Here is a 13705-nt window from a genome sequence, read left to right as displayed (position 1 = left end):
TTATACACAACAGTTTAACACTATTGAATTTTTCAGAGGGTAGACTTAAATAGCTTTGCTTTTTATAGAATAATTCAGCGGGGAATGCGAAGTATTTAGTTCAGATTGAGACTAATTTCCAGTGACTGAAAGAGTCTCTCTTGCTGATGAGTTCTACTGAATTTGTGGCTTAGTTCCTTCTAATGCTAAATGCAGATGCAGCTTCTTAATGCTGGATATTCAAATATACTGCTGTAATTGAAATTAAACATGCAGTGTACAGTTTATTTTAGTTCTGTTTCCAAAGTTGTTGTCTGACATTTTGGTAATGAAAAGAGCATTTTTATTTTTTTTTTTTTTTTCTCCCACTCTTCAAGTTTAGGTTGTCTGTTTTAAAACACTCAAAAAAAAAAAATATGGCTAACTCAAAATTGACTTTGAAACATGGTAAGCTAAAGCATAAGGATAGGTTAAGTTGTGAATCAGAGGACTGACACTGAGGCTGAGAATTGCAATTATGCAAAAGTTAACTGCAGTTGCTTTCGTAATTTCAAGTAAGAGCATGGGCTTTCTGTGAGCTTCAACTTCATTCCATAAGTTGATTTTAGTTTAGTATTCCTGAGATTCCTAGTCTAGAGAAATTCCGAACTGTAGAGTTCCTTTGTTCTGTTGTTTTAACCACCCCAGTTCAGGATCTCTGCCAGTTCAATTCCTATCTTTGGCTGTCTTGCCGTACCTCTGCAAAGAAACCTGTCTTCAGGTTATTTTGTTTTAACTTTAAGAATTATTTTTTTTTGAGTAAGAAACCTCCGAAAGTGTGCATTTTTTTGGTTTTTTTTTTTTTTTTTTTACTGTCACCAAATAGCAATATTTTGAAAGTTCTCAGCTTTTCTTATGAAATTCTTACTGTGATTGCTTATCTGCTAAGTGATCCTCAATTAATACATTCTAGAAACACAAAGACGAGTCATTTAGTAATCATTACTTTTCTATACTGTAAGGCAGCAGCTTGTTTCATCTTCTTTCTGAAGTGGGGAAGAAAGTGCTTTGAGTATTTGTGTTCATAAACTCCATGATGCTTTTGTCTAATGGTAATTAATTTTTAAGTCACATTAGGTGTTTAAACATGTTACCTACTGCTAATGTACATCCCAGGTAAGAGGGGGTAATGTGATAATCTTTTGTGCTATAAGGTGCACTGGGAGCTATCGGGGAAATAAGTGTACAAAAGCAAAACTGTTTTGGTTAAAGATCAGTTGTAAAGCCGAAAAAGACCAGAAAACCAAAGAAACCAAAGCATAGTTTAGAGCTAAATTGAGGCTGGATGTGTTTGTTTTGGAATTATTCAGAAGTCTTACTTAAGCCCAAACCATGACTTATTTGGGGAAGTGAGTACAATTGGTAGTATCTGAGGCAGAAGGTGATTGTCTTGTTTGTAAAATCAGCATTAAAGTTGGAATTTTTAAAATATGATTTAAAAAACTGAATAGTCGAGATATTTGTTACATAGTCAGAAGGTTAATAATGTTAATATGTGTTTGATGAATACAGTTTTTCAAAGGAAAAGCATATGAAAATCAATATAATGCTCAGGGGTTCTTGATGTTATGAATGTCTACTGGTAACAGTATATAGAAAAAAATTACATGATTTATTTCTAAAATATAGCAAAATCGTTAGGTTTACTGTACCTAAACAGCAAGAGGAACTATTCAGGCTCACTTCTCTTTTGAATAACAAAACTAAAGATATGGTTGCAAAAGCCTTTGGAGGAAATTAATGAATAAATGGATTAAACTCTCCACCAATTTATTCTCTGATGATGTGTTCAAGCCTTTGCAACTTTTAAAAATAAAACCTAATTTGTAAAGTGAACAGGAAACAAGACATGTCCAATTGAAAGATTACTTCAGTCTTTGAAACAGAATAACGGCAAAAAGACTTGCTGAGAAAATATTGGTATCCTTTGAACAATCACATTTGATCTCACAAATGAATTCTTTTCTAATGGAACTAAGATATCCTACAGGAAAAAAAAAAACCAACTGTTGAGAATAAACGGGAGGCAGAATTCAATATTTAACTTAATACAAAACACTGGGACAGGATATTAAATGTCAGACTGAGTCTTGAGGCAAAAGTTAAGCTGGCACAATTTAAAGTACCTGGAACCAGACACAAGTCAGTACATCTTAAAAGATACGGTTTTGCCAAAGCAAGTACCTCTTAAGGTATCTGGAATGTAATATGTTTGTACTTATTCTGTTGTCATCTTAAACTAAAATATACGGGAATAACATTTTACATGGTTTTAATACAGAGATAGTTTAAAAAAAATCTATTGATGTTTTAGTATGGTGTGTATTTTTTATTTTTCCCTGAAAGTTGAGCAAAACAGAAGTTATAGAAATGGGATATGATGTTGGATTGTTGCAGGAGAGTAATGGAACCTGTATACTACTACTTTGAGTATTTAATTTTATTGTATAATTAGCAATTTTAGCATGTTAAGTTTACCCCTTCCATTTTTGCTTGTAGTGTTTAGGACTGAATAAGAACGTTGTTTTTGTAGTTAAATGCACAGTGTTTTATTAGTTACTTGTGGTGGCTATGGCTCATTGTATAAGTGCACATATATGCTGCACTGCTAATATAGGATTTTTTTGTGTTATGAGGATTTTTTTTTTTTTAAGGAAACTTAAATCTGACATAAATTTGATTTCTCTATTTTATTAATTACCATTAATATGGTGATAGCTGTTATTGTGGAAGGAGAGCTTTTGTAATATTGGCAAGAAATATTTTAATTTGACTTGACTAGTGAATAATACGATTTTTAGATTTTTCTCATAGTCTTGGATGTCCAGATCTCTTTCAAATCCATCTATCTTTAGAATGATTCTTACATGAAGTATTTTTTCAGGACTGCCATGTATGTAAACTATGAACTAGCTTTCTTTTTTTCGCAGTGTTATGGGATATTGGTGTTGATCGTTTGAAATCAAGCTGCTTACAAGAAAGCATTAACTATTTCTGAATGTTCAGGAAACTTTTTGGTAGACAGTTACATGAATAATGGTGTTTCTAATAAGTGTACTTTATGTATAAACTGAATATTTAATAACATTAATCATATTTCCTTTTGTAAAATGCTGCAATAGTAACATGAGCTTGTTTTTTAAATGGAAAGTAGGCTGAGATGCTGGAAATGGGGTTCAAATTGGACAAAAGAAGAAAATGAGAATGGATTTTTTTTTTTTTATTGGGGGGGGGAAGATTGGGATTTTCAGATATATAGGAATCAGTTCAATGAAGAACAATTCAGATGTATTTTGTACTTAATGCAACAATGTATAATCCTGCATATCTGGCAGAAGACTTCCTTAATGTGTCCATGTCTTATGGAAAATAAGATAATATTTATAAATTGCTTTTGGGAAAGAGCTAAGGAGATGTATAGCTAGTGTTCTTGCACCTAAGAGCCCAGTCACTGGTGCTGTTGAGTCTTTTTCTGTGATGAAACTTAAACCTGTTGAGATGAAGTAAAAGCTTGAAATTACTTTTTTTTCTCATCTGAAATAGTGAAATAAAGTAGCTAGAATGTTTTTAAAGCTTTTGAGTTAATACTTCACTGTATTACAAGTTTAACCATAATTTAAACATATTTGCTAATATATGTCATTCCTACTTGAAGGCAACTGAGATAATATGTATTTTGTTTAAAAATTTAATAAAGTTGCTCCAATAATGGCCACATAGGAATGAAGAAATTAATGAACTCATAGAGCATTACATTTATCTGAACTTATTTGAGCTTTTCTCTTTGGAAGGCAAACATCATCTTAGAATTCTTGATGAGAAATTGCTTTTTAAAGGTGGAAAAACTTGAAACTTTTTCTTAAAAGCTGATTTTATTAAGGTGTTTGTATCTGAACTTTTGTATCAGTTGGAATGATTAGAAAACCGATTTTATAAAGAGTTATTCTGATCCATGTAGGACTTCATGGCACTATATCAGTTTATTAGCTTTCCTGTCACATGTAATCAAATACCAGCCGTGCTTTTTGTAAGGCAAAGTGTAATATCCTTTTCATTTCACTGTTGTTTTCAGGGCTATCTTCCTGCAAATGTGGACCGAAGAGAAAGCACTTTAAAAAGAAAACGCAAGGAGTATTTTGCATTTGTTGAACAATACTATGATTCCAGAAATGATGAAAATCACCAAGATACCTATAGACAGGTAGAACACCTACTGAAGTGACTTTTACCTACAGGCCATCTGCTAAAAAACTTAGAGATGATTTTTGAAGTCTGCTACTGTTTTTCTCTATTTCTTTATTCTTACTTGATAGACAGCTCTCTAATCAATTGTTTTCCTACATTTCAGAAGCAAAAATGTGAAATAATTTGGTCTGAAATTTGAAATAATGGATTTCTTTCACTGTCAGCCTTAGTCATGCTGTGTGGTGCTACCATGTTTTTCCATTTAAAATTATTTGGGTTTTCAAATCTTTCATCTCCTGCTCAGACCCTCCTTCAAATGAGTGAGGATGGTACAAGGAAAGTATAACAGTGATTGTTTTTTACTGGCTCCATACTTCTGCTTAAGAAGTTGAAACTGTGTATGATGTTCAATAAACATAGGAATGTCAAACATTCTTGCCCACCCAGATAAGCAGATAACTTTTCTTCAAGTTTTATATTAATATGAATAGTTTGTATCACTAAGTACAGACTAAGCAATCCTACTTTAGCCTTTCTTAGGACAGAAGAAGCTGAGATCTTTCTTTCAGCTTCAAGCCTGACCTTAAGTAGCAAGTATATATGATGGTGTGAATTGAACATGACTTTACAGAGGTAGTACTATGTGTGTACTCATAATTACCCATAGGTAATGAGTATTGCCAATATGACTACAATTTGCAAACAATCAAAATGTGATATAAGGATCCTAAAATGTGAAAACAAAGTATATGGTTTCTTTATTTTGCCTCATTGATAGGTTAACTGTGACTTAAAGATTTGGCTGTACGTTTTGAAATACAGTAAATCCATGTTATTCCAAAAATAGTGATTGTCATGTTCAACCCCAACCAGCAACTAAGCGCCACACAGCTGCTTGCTCACTCCCCTCACGATGGGATGGGGGAGAGAACTGGAAGGGTAAAAGTGAGAAAACTCGTGGGTTGAGGTAAAGACAGTTTAATAGGTAAAGCAAAAGCCGTGCATGCAAGCAAAGCAAAACAAGGAATTCGTTCACTACTTCCCATTGGCAGGCAGGTGTTCAGCCATTTCCAGGAAAGAAGGGCTCCGTCATGTGTAGTGTTTGCTTGGGAAGACAAACACCATCACTCTGAACGTCCCCCCCTCCCTTCTTCCTCCAGCTTTATAGGCTGAGCATGATGTCATATGGCATGGAATATCCCTCTGGTCAGTTGGGGTCAGCTGTCCCGGTTGTTTCCTGTCCCAACTCCTTGCGCACCCCCAGCCTCCTCGCTGGTGGGGTGGTGTGAAAAGCAGAAAAGGCCTTGACTCTGTGTAAGCACTGCTCAGCAATAGCTAAAACATCCCTGTTACCAACACTGTTTTCAGCACAAATCCCCAGCATAGCCCCATACCAGCTACTATGAAGAAAATTAACTCTATCCCAGCCAAAACCAGCACAGTGATACAATGGGATTATAACTAATACTGTAAAACCATAGGATTGTTTTAACTATTGTGTTGTTTAAAAAGTGTTCTGTTGGGTCCTTTTACAGTATTCTTCTTTCTGTCTAATTAGATCCATATAGATATCCCACGCATGAGTCCTGAAGTTTTAAGACTTCAGCCCAAAGTGACAGAGGTAAGAATGATATCTAAAGATTTTTTTTTTTAGAAATCATTTTATTAATTAATCTGATATCATGGTGTTGGTTATTAATTAATTTGAAAACACTTGCTATTTTGACTTCAGAACTAGCTTAAAAAAGTCAAAAAAAAAAAAAGAGGATATATAAGTATAGGCTAAGAATAACTGTAGATGTGAGTAGTAAAAGGAAAGGCATCTCCTTAATCTCCTGGATTGAATCTGTTAGTTTTTTTCTTCGGTCTTGTGCCTTTGAGTTTTTTTTTCCTTTTTTGCTTTTTATATATTTTGTTAATAATGTGTTTTTGAAGTAATCCAGAACATAGTTCCCATGGTTCTATGTATTTGTCAAAATCGTTCGAGGTCTGGAAGTTCTTATCATAGTCTTCCACTTGGGAAATTCTCTTTTTGTGAATTTGCAGCATGACTGGTTTGTGTTCCTTATTTGATTTTTGCTTCTTTTGAAGTTTTATGTGTTGAGTATGCTATTTAAATTCTTTTACTACTGTAGTAGATATAAATCAGTTAATGATAAATATGTTCATCAAGTTGGTCTATATTGTTGGGTAATTGAATCCCAGACGGACTTTTCTTTGTAAAGTATACAAGTCATAAATAGTATAGATCGTGTGAATCATCCTCTTTCTATTATTTCTTTAAATCCTTCAATTTCTTCTCCTTTCTAATGGTTCTAGTTAGACCTTCAAATGTACTTCCATGTAGGTTTGGTTGGTATCATTACAGAGCCACACAGAATATCTGCTGACAGTTCATTAGATTATATGAGAAGTTAAATGCATAACTAGCTTTCATTTGGTTTTCCGCTCTTTCAATTGTTTGTTTAATGTAAATGCTCCTCTACACGTTTTGGAGAAATCGGTTCGAAGAAATAACCTATTATGTTTTTTTGAAAGAAAATGATATAAGAATACTGCTTTCCATCTGCTTTCTGCACAGTGGTGTTGTACTTGAGCTTTTCTAGAGATGAATCCAGGAGTAAAGTAAGAAAAATAAAGGGACAAGAAGGGAAACAATACCAGCAAGAAATAAACTGTTAAAGAAATGATCAGTGTCAGTGTTGCAGCTAGAAATGAGTCGGTAAATGAAATTGGAGGTGAACATTATTTCCTGAAGAAATGGCTACAGAAAGAAGAATGTTCAAATACTTCTAGGAGGAAAGAAATTCTTGAACTGTATCAGCAGTAGTCTCTTAAATTATTCTAAAGATGTATTTGCATTCAACATAAAGTGGTGGCTTTTGTGGGGTGGGTTTTTTACTTCCTTACATTGCGTGATTATACTGCTCTTAAGGTTTTAGTGAAGATCATCTCTGTCTCAAATGAATATGACTGGTGTACAATGATTTCAGTTTTTTAGTTCTTAGTTTAGGTGAACATACCCCAAAATGATGTTGTATTTCCCCCCCCCCGTGTTTTAGTGAAGGAGAAATTAGAAGCTGGTGTAAGAATCTGTGTATATCCTTGTTTTTAAAGGAAGATTGCAAAGTACAGAACATTTCTTCAAGAATGACTGCTGGGCAGCGTATTTATTTCTAAATTAGCTGAACAATTGTAAAAACAACTTTAAAATAGAAATTCCAGGTAAATCTTCTGTAGAATACATTGAATGTCCTTTCTTTTAATGAAATTATTTGGATAAGTCAAGTAGCTTAATAAAAATGATACTAAGACAGTCAGTCTTTGGAGAATATTTTGAAGTAAAGTGTTATGTAGTAAAATGATGATATTGTCAGAAATAGAAACCTGTAAGATCTTGGACTAGTTTTTTCTTTTGTTTATTTGATTATACATGAGACAAGATATATTTATATGACTGCTCTTAAGAGGTGGTTAATACATTTCTTTAGACTAGATGTGAACTTGATAATAGTTTGTAGGAACACAGCTTTGTATTTACCATGGATATCTGCTTTTTCCATAATACAGTTAGAAATGTTAGAGTAAACTTGTATTGATAATTAAAGAAGATACGGTCAAGGTTTTCTGACATTTGAAATGTGTATTTTTGTTCAATATTTAGTGTGTTGGGGAAAGCATCCTATAATAAGACACTAAAAAGAATTAGAGGTACAGGATAGTTACAAGCCCTTTTTGCTTGAATGATTAACTTAGAGCTAAAGAGTTTGTTTGGGAATTTGGAGAGTATGTTAATGTGGAAAAGGTATTAGCGCAGTATTTTTTACAAGTAGTCACAGTTGAAAGAAGATTTTTTTTTTTTTTAATAGCTGAATTATAATTAATCTGAAAATAGGCTGGTTTAATGAAAATGCTGACAGTCAACTTCAGAAGTAGTAGATGCTCCCACAATAAAACATTTCTGTTGTTATTGCTTGGGAGTAATTAAAATAAAAAGGAAATACTATGTCTAGGTAACTTCTTGCTAAGTAAAATCCAATATGTCAATAGGACATCCGTAGCAAATATTCTTCAGTAAAGGTCAGTCTGGAATGCAGTTTCGGTTAATTTTGTGGGATCATTAAATTATTTATGTCTTTTTCCCTTTTAATTGTCTTTTGGGAGATAACAACATTGCTCAGGTAGCATATTCATTTAATGTGACTTACTGAGATCTCGTTTGCAAATATTTTTTTCATAAAATCAGCATTGTTTTCATTTCTAGTTATTTGTTAAACTTATCCAGAGGTATGTTTTTCTAATGCTTCATTGGATATGTGCATCTTAAACACTGCCTTAAAATAGACGTTGTAAATCCAGGCTTTTTAGAAACTTTGATTGCTCTTGCAAGTAACATAGAATTACTCCTTAAATTAATTTAGTCTGTTGGATACAGCCCAATATCCCTGCTTGCTGGTCATACTTATATTTCTTTAGTTAGAATGTTTAGTAAATTGAGTCACGTAACAAGTGTAATTGAGCCACGTAAAGTAGATGGACATACTTCTCATCAATGTGATCAAGGCATTGTACAGCTAGATTGCTGCTGCTTTCTTGTTAAAAAAACAAACCAACAAACCACAACACCACCCACCCGCCTCCCTCCCTTCAAATAAAAAAAAAAAGAATCCTTGTCCATACTCTATCCCATCCATCTTTCCTACTCCAACCCCTTTTTTCTTCCATAGTAAGTAGTAATGAAATGGATAGAAAAATGATAGAAAGCTTGGAGGAGTGAGATGTGACAGCTGATTAACACTAAAAAAAAAAAACAACCAACAACAAAAAACAACAACAAAAAAACCAAAAACAAAACTAAGAAAAACCAAAACAAAACCCAACAGTGTAAAACAAAGGTGTACTATTATAGAATCGTTTAGGTTGGAAAAGACCTTTAAGATCATCAAATCCAACCGTTACCCTAGCACTGCCAAGTCCACTGCTAAACCATGTCCCTAAGCAACACATCTACCTGTCTTTTAAATATCTCCAGGGATGGAGACTCAACCACTTCCCTGGGCAGCCTGTTGCAGTGCCTGACTGCCCTTTTGGTGAAGAAGTTTTTCCTAATACCCAATCTAAACCTCCCCTGGTGCAACTTGAGGCCATTTCCTCTCATCCTGTTGCTATCACTTGTTACTTGGGAGAAGAGACCGACCCCCACCTCGCTACAACCTCCTTTCAGGTAGTTGTAGAGAGCAATAAGGTCTCCCCTCAGCCTCCTCTTCTCCAGGCTAAACAACCCCAGCTCCCTCAGCTGCTTCTTGTAAGACTTGTTCTCTAGACCCTTCACCAGCTTTGTTGCCCTTCTCTGGACATGCTCCAGCACCTCAATGTCCTTCTTGTACTGAGGGGCCCAAAACTGGACACAGTACTCGAGGTGTGGCCTCACCAGTGTCGAGTACAGGGGCACTATCACCTCCCTGGTCCTGCTGGCCACACCATTTCTGATGCAAGCCAGGATGCCATTGGCCCTCTTGGCCACCTGAGCACACTGCTGGCTCATATTCAGGCGGCTGTCAACCAACACCCCGAGGTCCTTTTCCACCAGGCAGCTCTCCAGCCACTCCTCCCCTAGCCTGTAGCGTTGCATGGGGTTGTTGTGACCCAAGTGCAAGACCTGGCACTGAGCCTTGTTGAACCTCATACAGGTTTAATAATAATTAAACTGTTATTATTGTAATTATTAATAATTATTAATAATTTTAATAATATTCTGTTAGTTGGGAGTGAATGGTCTTGAGGTACAGAAGAATAACAATGTGAAAATGGTGGATAGCAGCAGTCAGTGGGATAAGGGGAAATCTAGGGAGTATTTGACTTATAAAGAAGTGATAGAGATCTGATTTAATTTTTACTGATCCATCAGTATCCTGAACTTTAGTCATGGGATCTTCATGTGTTAGATGTTTTTAGAGCTCCACTGATCTCCTGGCTAGATGTGTGGGCTACTGGGACGGTGGGCTTGCATATGTCTTTGCCTTTGCTCTCTGTGTGATCTAAGCCAAGCCCCACTTGCTTGATGTCATCTTATAAAGACTAGTGCAGATGATGCTGGAAGGGTCATAACATCCAACTTCTCCCTTGTTTCTTCCTCTCCCTTTCTGGGTTTTTGGAGCCCTACCCTAACTCAGCCTAATTCCATATCCTCACAGGGGCTCCCTTCCTACTCGCGAGGGCTTAATGCAGACAGGGGCCTTGCGTTGTTCCCAGATCTGACTCCCTTCTAGGGAGGGGGAAGATGTTGCTGGTCCCAGGTGGGCAACGGTCACTTCCCCTTTCTTAAGGCGAGATGGCAAGAGGTATAATGCAGAGAAGGGAATTGGAGTATGGGTCAAAGATGGGTTTCAAAAGGTGTCATAGTGTACAAGACTGTTACTGTGGATATTATGATGCTTTTTGTACATATTAATTTTTGATGCTGCAGAGATTTAGAATAATGATACTGCTACTAGGAAGAAAGTTACTTAGAATGAGGTGAAGAGATTGTAGGTGACAGCTGAAAAAAATTGCTAGTCAAAAGACCGTAAACCTAACACGTATATAAACCTCACAATGTCTTCTGACTTCAGTTTCCAAATGTTACTATTCCAGGATTTTTGTTCTTCTTGGTGGTATCTGAGTCTGTTCCCAAAGGGTTTTTCATTAGAGTTAATAAACCTGTTTTAATTTCTTATCTGAACTTGAAATTCAGTTTCTGTAATAAAAGGCTTCATTTTAGAGAAAGGTGTTTTGAGTCTGAAGTGTGGAGATAACACATAATAATGAGTTCCTTTTAAATTCAGTTTAAAGTGTTTATTTTTTATGGGAGTTATGTAGATCGGGGGCAGGGGGAAGGTGATGTTAGAGTGAAGACTTAAAGGACTGGGAATAAATAAATAGTGGCCCTCAAAGAGGAGGAGAGAGGAGTTGGAGTCAAGTTTATTTTAAAGACTAATGACTGTAAGTGTAGGTTTAATAAATTTGATTAGTTGATGTGGAGTAGTCTGTAGTTTATTATAAATTTCTACTTTATCTTTAACTGAGTTTTGCTGAAATGGATAGTACGTGGGTATGTATTTCCCATCTAAGCTTGTATTTTATGGGAGAACTAATTTCAAGGAAACAACACGGTTTAAAAATAGTTCATAGATTTTCTTCCCCACCTATTCCCCCCCCCCCCCCCCCCTTAGAGAAACAAAAGTCAAATTCTCAAAAGCTTTCATGATTAAAGCTTTGGGGGTTTTGGAGTTCCTCTGAGGTGGCAAAACCCACAAGAAATTAAAAATCTGCATTTAAGCTAATGGATTCTTCTCTTTATGTATATAGTTCTTACTGTTATCATGAATGAAAGTTAAATTCAAAGGAGAATAATTGATTGGTAATGACATCTCATGAGATGTAGTGGTTCATAGTAGAAAAGTAATTCCAGTTTCTGTTGCTGGTTTGGAAATCAGGAAGGAAACCTTTTGGGAAAGTGACCTTTTTAATGAGTCCTATTTGAACACAGTGATGAGTGCTGTATAGAAACTTAAATCAGTCTGCCTTTCAGGTATTCAGTGCTCACTTTTTTCAGTTCAGAACAGTAAATGAGACTTTATGAAAATGGCTAGGAAATTGAAAACACTATTTCAGTGTGCATTTATTGAATTTCTGATTATCATAGAATCATAGAATACCAGGTTGGAAGGGACCTCAAGGATCATCTGGTCCAACCTTTCTAGCACAATCTAGATGAGATGGCCCAGCACCATGTCCAGCTGAGTCTTAAACGTGTTCAGCATAGCGGAGTCAACCACTTCCCTGGGGAGATTATTCCAATGGTTGACTGTTCTCATTGCAAAAAATTTACCTCTTGTGTCCAATCGGAATCTCCCTGGGAGTAACTTGTACCCGTTACCCCTTGTCCTCACCATGTGACTCCTTGTAAAAGAGGAGTCTCCATCTTCTTTGTAGCTCCCCTTTAAGTACTGGTACATGGCGATGAGATCACCTCAAAGCCTCCTTTTCTCAAGGCTGAACAAACCCAGCTCTCTCAGCCTATCCTCATACGGCAGGCTTCCCAGACCCTTGATCATCTTGGTGGCCCTTCTCTGGACCCCCTCCAGCCTGTCCACATCTTTTTTGTACAATGGGGACTAGAACTGTGCACAGTATCCCAGGTGTGGCCTGCCAAGCGCTGAGCAGAGTGGGATAATGACTTCTGTATCTCTGCTGGCGATGCACTTGTTGATACAACCCAGCGTCCTATTGGCCTTCTTGGCCGCAGCAGCACCCTGTTCACTCATGTTGAGCTTCCTGTCCACCAGGACCCCCAGGTCCCTTTCCATGGAGCTGCTTTCCAGCCAGGTGGATCCCAGTCTGAGCTGCACTCCTGGATTATGTTTTCCCAGGTGCAAGACCTTACACTTGCCTTCGTTAAAAGACAAAAGATTAGATGTGTTTGGGGATATTAAATCCGGTGTGCCAATCACTGAGTGATCCTTCCTGCTCAGTAATATTAAAAAAAACTCCAAAAACCAAACCCAAACAAAAAACCCAACCACAGCCCTGCCTACATCTTAGTTTTGATACCTGGATTTTAATAATTTTTTGAAATCCATAGGCATCTCAATTTGCAGTGCAAACTATGTATATTATCAGGTTCTGAGGAAAGGAAAGGTTGGTGGTACAATTTTGGGGGTTATTTGACTTGAGACATGCCTTCATGAAAAGCACTATTTTTATAGTTCTTACAATGAGTATTTTGATAGCTGTTACTTACTGAATTACTGATTTTTTTGTTTTGTTTTGTTTCTTACTGTGCATATTTTGTAACCCCATCACACCAGCAGTTTTTTGTTTAGCCTAGTGCATAATGCTATTCTGTATTCAGCAGTTGCTATTTACATATGTTTTTCTAGTCACCTCTATCTGAAATTTGTTTTCAAGAAAGTTATTTGTATTTGCAGTATGTTAAACATGTCCTTTATTTGAAGCAAAGCACAGAATGATAACACTGATAATACTGAAAAACTAATGTTACTGAAACTAGAAATGGCCGCTGACAGAAGCAGGAAGGATGGCTTTTCAATAATTATAAAAATATGACATAAGCAACTGTAATTTCATAAAGGTATAACTTTGTAAAATGTAAAAGCAAGCTGTAAATGGCAGAACTTAAGGTCTTTATACAGTTGTTGATAGACAATGAAACCCCACTGGCTATTGCTTGATGGGCAGAAGTTGGTGTTTTTTCAGTTTAATATGCAGTGCATATTAAAAAACATGAGGTGACAGGACTAGCACCAAGAAGAATTTATAGCTAAAGGAGTAAGCTTCTTCGCTAATGAAAACAAGAGGCTTTTATGGAGAATTTGTTAAATGAATGCCTCCCTTTCTGCCTAATCTTTGCCCAAAAACTGGAATCATACTGAGCAAAACCCAAATCTTAATTGTAGCTGTAATGGATCAGACGTGAGCTGCATTAAGGCTTGTGTTTCAG

The 13705-nt window shown here is 36.0% G+C and overlaps 1 protein-coding gene across 1 annotated transcript in view; it reads left to right on the top strand.

The window, feature by feature from the left end:
- Nucleotides 1-13705, top strand: part of TBC1D22A (TBC1 domain family member 22A) — a 187501-nt gene that overhangs the window by 34341 nt on the left and 139455 nt on the right. Inside the window, exons 6-7 of the mRNA XM_082309017.1 lie at nucleotides 4091-4219; nucleotides 5762-5824. Coding sequence (XP_082165143.1) covers nucleotides 4091-4219; nucleotides 5762-5824 — 192 coding nt within the window. The remainder of the gene's footprint in view (nucleotides 1-4090; nucleotides 4220-5761; nucleotides 5825-13705) is intronic.

This window comes from Platalea leucorodia, assembly GCF_965183815.1.
Source record: "Platalea leucorodia genome assembly, chromosome: 4".
Classification (NCBI taxonomy): domain Eukaryota; kingdom Metazoa; phylum Chordata; class Aves; order Pelecaniformes; family Threskiornithidae; genus Platalea; species Platalea leucorodia.
Note: the sequence above shows the minus strand (reverse complement) of the source record. Positions and strands in the feature narration are given on the sequence as shown.